Below are 7,779 nucleotides of genomic sequence, written 5' to 3'. Positions count from 1 at the left end.
TTGAGGAAAGATCTTGGTGGTGCCCTGCTTGCACTGGGGAGCCTAAGAAGTTACTTTACCATGCTGAGCCACACAGGCATTGAGAAGTCACTGCAATTGTGTTCTACATGGCGAGTTATTGCACAACCTGGCAGCAGATCTTGGTGTCATCCACATGGTCCTGGTTCTGTAAGAAAGAAGGATGCCTGGGTTAAATGATCATGGAGGCTTCCACCAATATTTCAAAGAAAGGCCTGAGAGGTCAAGAAAAGTTTAGCAGAGTCAGTCCCCATGGGCTGTCACTGAGAGGATGATACATGGTTGACTGGATTATAAGTGTAGACAGGTAGGGCATGGTTGGAGGATATAACCTGAAAGGGTACATCTTCCCTGTGGCTCCTTCCCCCAACCCTCTTTTCTTCCTGACCCCGCCATTAGCTGAGCAACCTCCCTTACTGGGCCCTTCTCCCATGTTGTACTGCCTCACCTTGGGCCAGAGCAATGGCTAACTATAGACTGAGACCTTGAATCTGTAAGCCCCAAATAAACTTTAAGTTGTTCTAGTCAGATATTTTGGTCACAGCAATGAAAAGCTGACTAAAACAGTTATCTAGGATATTTTTTCTTTATCTGCTTTTTTAACTTCTTCTATTATTAACTTGGTTATACCTATGTTGGATTGCTTTATTTTAACTTGGTTAATCTGTGAACTGTTGCCCAGAATTCATTTTTTCTCTATGATTCCAGGTTGGCAAAAAGAACAACTTGGACAAGATTTTGGAGGTAGAAGTGGAGCCTTAAATGCTAGCTCTCAAAGATCTTTTTGTGGACAAAATTGTGACAAACACAGGTACCTAACAGGCACAGATGCTGGACTCTTTTTTACTTTGAACCTCTCTCTAACTCTTATATTTTGTTGGAATTCAAGTCGTATAAATTTCCTTTACGAGAACAATTCATGAAATTCAGTGTTTGTAAAAAACTCTAAAAGAAAAAGTTCTTTCCCAGTTTTATTTTAAACTCAGGCAGGAGTGGCAATATGTAATAAAGAAAAATTTTATGTTTTTTTAACAAAAAAGTATTCTTTATTTCCACTGCTAGAAATATTTTCAAATACTATTTGGTATTTTCCAAATGTTTTTGGTGATTTTTATCATTTTTTTTTAATTTGTAAATAGTTAACAAACACTATGTCCCAGGCTAAGTCCCAGACTTGGGACATAAAATGAGAAAAATAAAATTCCTCCTTGCTCTCAGGACCCTTATAGCACAATAAAAGGAGACACACAATTTTACAATGTGTTAACTTTCCATCACTATAGCAAGTACCTGAGACAATCAACTTATAAAGAAAAAAGATTTCCTTGAGGCTCACAGTTTTAGATGTTTTAGTCTATGACTGCTTGGCCCTATTGCTTTTTTGACCTGCAGTGAGGCAGCACATCAAGGTAGGAGCATGTGACCAAATAAAACTACTCACCTCCTAGACAGGAAGTGAAAGAGAAAAGGCAGGGAAGGATTAGGGTCCCATAAGTCCCTGAGGTCATACCCTCAGTGACACAAAGAATTTCCAGTAGACTGGCCACACCTCCTAAAGTTTCCACCACTTTCCTATAGCACCAAGTAGGGGATAATGAGTCTTTGCGGGATATTCAACTACAAACTACAGCACTGTCTTCATAGTTTGTGACATTATAGTGAGATACATACTGAGATACAGATTAAGTAAGGTTGTTTAGAACAATGAGTGGGAAAACATATCAAATCTTGGAATTGAGAGTAAAAAAGAACTGGTCAGTGAAACTGAAATTGAAAAGAAATTTTTAAAATATAAGTGATGATAGGAGAGAGGTTAGGAAAGCTGTCCTAGGCAAAGGAAGCAGCCTTGCAAAGGTCCAGAAATGAAAAGGGGCACATACCTTGAGACATGAAATGATTCCCAGTAAAATGTGGAAGATGAGTGATGGAAGATGTGGCCTTGGAGATAAGCCAATGATACAACAGGAAGTCTCTTATAAGCCATGGTACAGATTGGAGATTTTGAACATGGAAATGACCTGATCAGATGTGGGTTTTAGAAAGATTATTCTGGTTGAAGACATGGTTGGAGACAGGACTTAGGTGAATCATACCAAAGGCAGGGAAAGCAAATGGACTACTGCCACATGTGGGAAAGAGAAGAAAATGGCCTAAATCAATGTGATACCAGTAGGGATGGAGAGAAGGGCCAGATTCAAGAGGTAGTAAAAACAAAGATCACTAGAACTTGATTTAAACAGGGAATTGATTATCAAAAGGGTCAAGGTTGCCAAGAAAGCTCTTAGCTTTAACATCTGAGCAAACAGAGAAGGAGGAATAATGACTCCTGCTTTGTATACCTGTCAAACATCCAAGAGTGTCCAGTGAGCATTTGGTCATGCTGGTCTACAGGTCAGAGAGCAATCCAGACTGGAGAATTAATTTGGGACACTTTGTAAAATACTTGGTAATTGAATTTTAGGAATAGAAAGTATCACCTATGAAGAGAAAACAGAATGGGAAGAGAAAAATTATGTGAGGTAGATAGATGAGTGTTGTATCTAGGACAAAAGCCATTTTATAGGAGATAAAACTGTTAAACAGAACTTTTGGACTAAGATGATCAAAAATTTTTCTAGTTCAGAATTAATGGATCATGTATTTCTGGCCCATTGATTCAAAGACAGAAGGGCTTACTTTCACAACTATAAGTCAAGAAGATTGAGAGTCAGTTTCAGGAGAAAACTCACACAAATAATATTAAGAAAAGGTTTAAAAACAGCTTTGACATAGAGTAGAACTACTTACCTGAGAGATAAAAATATATTTCAAGCCCACAGTTTCATTTATTTATCAGAAATCAAGTATCTAGAGTGGGGTCTTATGCTAGGATATATAGGACTCATAAAAAGATTGGAATATCTCATTTCAACAGACTCTGACAGGCAACAACAGACTCTGACAGGCACCATCTCATTTCATCTTCACAGCTACCTTCACTGTTTTACATGCAAGGCTTCATATGTTGAGGTTTTACACCAGAGGACTGGGAGAGCTGGGACTCCACTGGGGTCTTGAGAGAACAAAAACTTTATGCTCATGACAACTATCATGTGTCACAGAGGGGAGAAAACTAAAATAAGCTCAATTACACTCAATTTAAATTTAAAAAATATTACTGCCTTTTATGCTTACTCTGGTCTAAGTCTAGAAATGCAAGAAAGAATAAGTATCTATGTATCTAGCAAATTGCCAGTGTGGTAAGGAAATTCCATACATCCCTGGACAGAAAAGAAAAAGGTGTGTATTGTAATAAGTACCTTAAAAGAGTTACAAACTACATGCAATTGGAGCACAAAGAAGAATACCCTCTGCATGGAAGCAGAAGGCAAGGGCAAGTCTGATATTTCATTCAGAAACAGACATTCAGGCCCTGAAGTGAGATTTCTTTTGAAAACTCCCCCTCCATCTTCAGACTGGGTTAGGGATACCTTTTAAGTTCTAATTGCATCATACTAGTAGCACTTCATTGTAACCACATTCTAATTGCCCACATCTGCAAATAGAGTTCCCAACTGTTAGGTTCCTATTGAGTTCCCAACTGTTTCCTAGGATATAATAGACAACCTAATATGTAGAATTTATTCTACAAATGTTTGCTATATTGAATTCATGAAAATTAATTTATGAAAATTTATGAAAATGAAATAACCAAGCAGATAAGAGTTGGGAAGACATTTCAGGCAGAAGGAAGATTCAAAGCACAAAGGCATGGAAAACACAAAAGTTCCACAAAAAGGTCTACATGTGAACCTTTAGAAAAGCTTTTTACATAGTTGCCTAAACTTGGAAGCAATCTAAATATCCTCCAACATATGAATGAATAAGCAAAGTCTGGTTTATCCATAAAGTTGGACATTATTCAGTAAAAAGGAAATGTGCTTTCAAACCATGAAAAGACATGGAGGACCTAAATGTACAATATTAAGTAAAAGAGGGCTGGAGATGTGGCTCAAGTGGTAACGCGCTCGCCTGGCATGCACGGGGCCCTGGGTTCGATCCTCAGCACCACATAAAATAAAATAAAGATGTTGTGTCCACTGAAAACTGAAATAAATATTAAAAAATATAAAAAAAAAGTAAAAGAGACCAATCAGAGAAGATTACAAACTGTATAATTTTTTATATGACATTCCAAAAATCTAAAAATACAGAGAGTAAAAAGATCAGGGACTAACAGAGATTTAGAGGGAGAAAGAGAAGAGGAATAGTACAGTGAATTTTAAGGTAATGAAACAACTTTATATGCTATTATAATGGTGGACACATATCACTATCCACTTATCAAAACCCCTTATAGGGTGAACCCTAATGTGGACTCTTCAATCAATAATAACTTATCAATATTGGTTCATCAACTGTAATTAATATATCACATTAGTGCAAGATAGTAGGAGAAATGTGAGAGAGATAAGAGTGCAAACGGAAATTCTGCACCTTCTGAAAATTGTTTTTGTTAACTTAAAATTGCTCAAATTTGCTCAAAAATTGAAAAATCAGGCATGAAATTCATTTGGAAAAATTAAGAGGCCCAGAATATCCACAGCAATATTAGAGAGAAAAGTGACGCACGTGACAGCACAATTCCAGACCTTAAATTATGCTACAGAGCTATAGTAACAAAAATAGCATGGTGTTGGCACAAAAACAGACATGAAGACCAATGGAACAGAGTAGAAGACACCAGAGACATACCCACATAAATAGTTATCTCATACTAGACAAAGGAGCCACAAACATACATTGGTGAAAAGATGGCCTCTTTAACAAATGGTGCTGGGAAAACTAGAAATCCAAGTGAAGTAGAATGAAATTGGACACCTATCTCTCACCTTGCACAAAACTCAACTCAAAGTGGATCAAGGACCTAAGCATTAAACCAGAGACATTGCACCTACTAGAAGAAAAAGTAGGCCCAGCTCTCTACTGCTGTAGTCCGGCTGCAGCAAAATAACCTGGGGGTGAAGCAGCTCATTATTTGTGCCCAGCCAGACTGCGGCACTCTACCATTCTACTTAGGAACCAACTTCCTCAATGAGATTCCTAAAGCTCAAGGAATAAAATCAAAAATCAATAAATGGGATGGAATCAAACTAAGAAGCTTCTTCTTCACAGCAAAGGAAACAATCAAGAACATGAACAAAGAATCTACAGAATGGGAAAAAATCTTTACCACCTGCACCTCAGATAGAGTATTAATCTCCAGAGTATACAAAGAACTCAAGAAACTTAACATTAAAAAAAACCCAACCAATAAATGGGCAAAAGGAACTGAACAGGCCACTTGACAGAAGAAGAAATAAGAATAGTCAAAAAATACATGAAAAAATGTTCAACATCTCTAGCAAATAGAGAAATACAAACTAAAACTACACTGAGATTCCATCTTACTCCAGTCAGAATGGCAAATATCAAGAATAGAAGTAACAATAATTGTTGATGAGGATGTGGGGGAAAAGGCAGAGAGCAATGGCAAGAGATCCCTCAGAAAGGGATCAGATTATCGGAAGTTTTACATGCAAAGGAGATGAAAGCGGGAGCCCATGATATAATACCAGTTATACACTAGGTGCTCAATATTGCTGAATAAAGGTACAAATGCCTTTAATATGGAAATAATGGAGCAACCCAAAAGCTTTATATAGATGGCCTGATTAGTTCTATAGATTTAGTTAGATAGCATGAGGATGCTAGCAGCTGTAAAGATAAATGTAAGGGGTAACTCAGGGACGTCATGTAAGAGCTATGGCAGCAGATCCAGTGAGAAGTGAGGCATCTGACATCACCTGATGGTGAAGTGGTTGAAGGGGTGGAATGTCTTTCACTTAAATGGTGATTCCAATGGAGATTTGAAAATCTGAGTTGCAACTTTGTAGCGAGATTGGTGCAAGAAGAATAGTATGGGAAATCATCACTATTAAAGATGGTAGTGAAAAATACAGGATTAATTGAGTTTACCATAAAAAATGTACAGAAAAATATTGTTGCTAGTTCATATCAATCAGTCAAGAATGCTGGGTTGTGTTCTTTGAAAAGCAAGTCAAAGCATGAAAAGGTAAGGGGCTGGCACAATAAATAATAAACAGTGAAAGAAATGCTTGAACCCTGAGTCCCCTGCCTACATATTCCATTGTTTCTACCAACAATACCAAATGATTTCAACATTAATAACATCTACAACATAGATTGGTAGCCTAGAGGCCAGGTGAGCAATTAAAATGCTGAAACAATTCTAATGGAAATGCTAAATTAAGCAGTCCTTATTTCAACTATCACTAACACTTTCATTCAACTGCTATTTTAAAAACCTAACATAAAAAGAAAACTTCTTGAAACCTTTAGGCATAAACACTCAATTGAATCCATTTCAACAATAAGAAAATTGTCTCTTGGATAAAGAAAGCTTAGAGCCACACAAGTGGAGACTCATTATCAAGAGAATGATCTCAAAACCATGTCTTTCATTATGAAGAAATAAGTTCCATCAAGACAAACATTTCAGAAATCAAGCCAGCAGCATTCCTGGAAATTGTTTTCTTTACCAGCTGTAATTTTATTTTTTCCAAAAAAAGCATCCCATTCAATTCAATATCATGAAGCAGTCTAGTATTTAAAATAGAACAAATAAGAAAGAAAATTCAAAAGACAAAGATAAAACTTTCACTACTTGGAGACAATATACATAAAAGATTACAATATAAACAAAAAAATTCTCTGTCATATAAGCTGTTATATTTTCTTATTGGTCATTAAAAATATGTAAGAAGATGATTTCTTTGGGTGAGATAATCTGAATTCTAATTATTTTACCAAACTCTTATGAGTTTGAATACTGTTTCAGCTGATTCTCTTGGAATTCATAGTAGGTAGGGAAGACAATTTTATGAGCTCACCAAAATCATTCTATTTTCCTCCTAGACTACTATGAAAACTATCTTCCTTGCTTCACTTCCAGCAACACAAGGCAAGTTTTGAAAGTGGATAACAGTCACATATTTCACGTTCAAGCCTGGTCACAAAATCTCCTGAATTATTCTTATGCTCTGTCTTTTCTACTAGTCTATGGATGAAAAGACCCAGAGCCTCCTACTGATGTCAGAAAATCTGTCAAAGTTCCCAGAATGACTGAGCAAAGCAGAACAGCACTCAACCTAACCCACACTGTTCTATGATGTGAGAAAACACATTGTAGCTGTTACAGTAGCTAGCATAACTTACCTTGACCAATACTAACCTGAAATTGACAAAAACTGACAAAAGATTAAGATAAAATTAAAACCTTACTAAAGACATAGGAGAACTCTACTACATTACAGATAAAATGTTACAGATGTACAGAAGATTAATATATAAATTCACATAATCCCAATCAAAATTCTAAAATATTATATGATAGAAATACTAAGGTTAAATTGAGAATTCAAAAGAAAGCATAAAATAGCTAATATAATGCTGAACAGACTAAGAGGGGAAAACACTGCCCCTCAAGAGATGAAAATATATTTTAAAGCTACCCAAATTAATATAAGTCTGTGATTTTGCAGGAGTATTTAGTGGAATAAAAGAAAAAAAAATATATATATATACATATATATATATAAAAGTTAAATTACAAGAAAATTTAAAATCAGAATACAGCATTCAGTAAATGATACTGAAGCAAAAGGCTAATTATTTTAATAAAGAAAGAAGGTTATATCATCATACTCAACATTACATCTC

General features: G+C 36.0%; 1 protein-coding gene across 1 annotated transcript in view; it reads right to left on the bottom strand.

The window, feature by feature from the left end:
* Positions 1–2,460: 2,460 nt before the first annotated feature.
* Ccdc91 (coiled-coil domain containing 91) overlaps positions 2,461–7,779 on the bottom strand; it is a 416,145-nt gene continuing 410,826 nt past the window's right edge. The window contains exon 14 of the mRNA XM_048802484.1: positions 2,461–2,495. Coding sequence (XP_048658441.1) covers positions 2,476–2,495 — 20 coding nt within the window. The 3' untranslated portion in view covers positions 2,461–2,475. The remainder of the gene's footprint in view (positions 2,496–7,779) is intronic.

Source organism: Marmota marmota, unplaced genomic scaffold, assembly GCF_001458135.2.
Source record: "Marmota marmota marmota unplaced genomic scaffold, marMar, whole genome shotgun sequence".
Lineage (NCBI taxonomy): Eukaryota > Metazoa > Chordata > Mammalia > Rodentia > Sciuridae > Marmota > Marmota marmota.
Note: the sequence above shows the minus strand (reverse complement) of the source record. Positions and strands in the feature narration are given on the sequence as shown.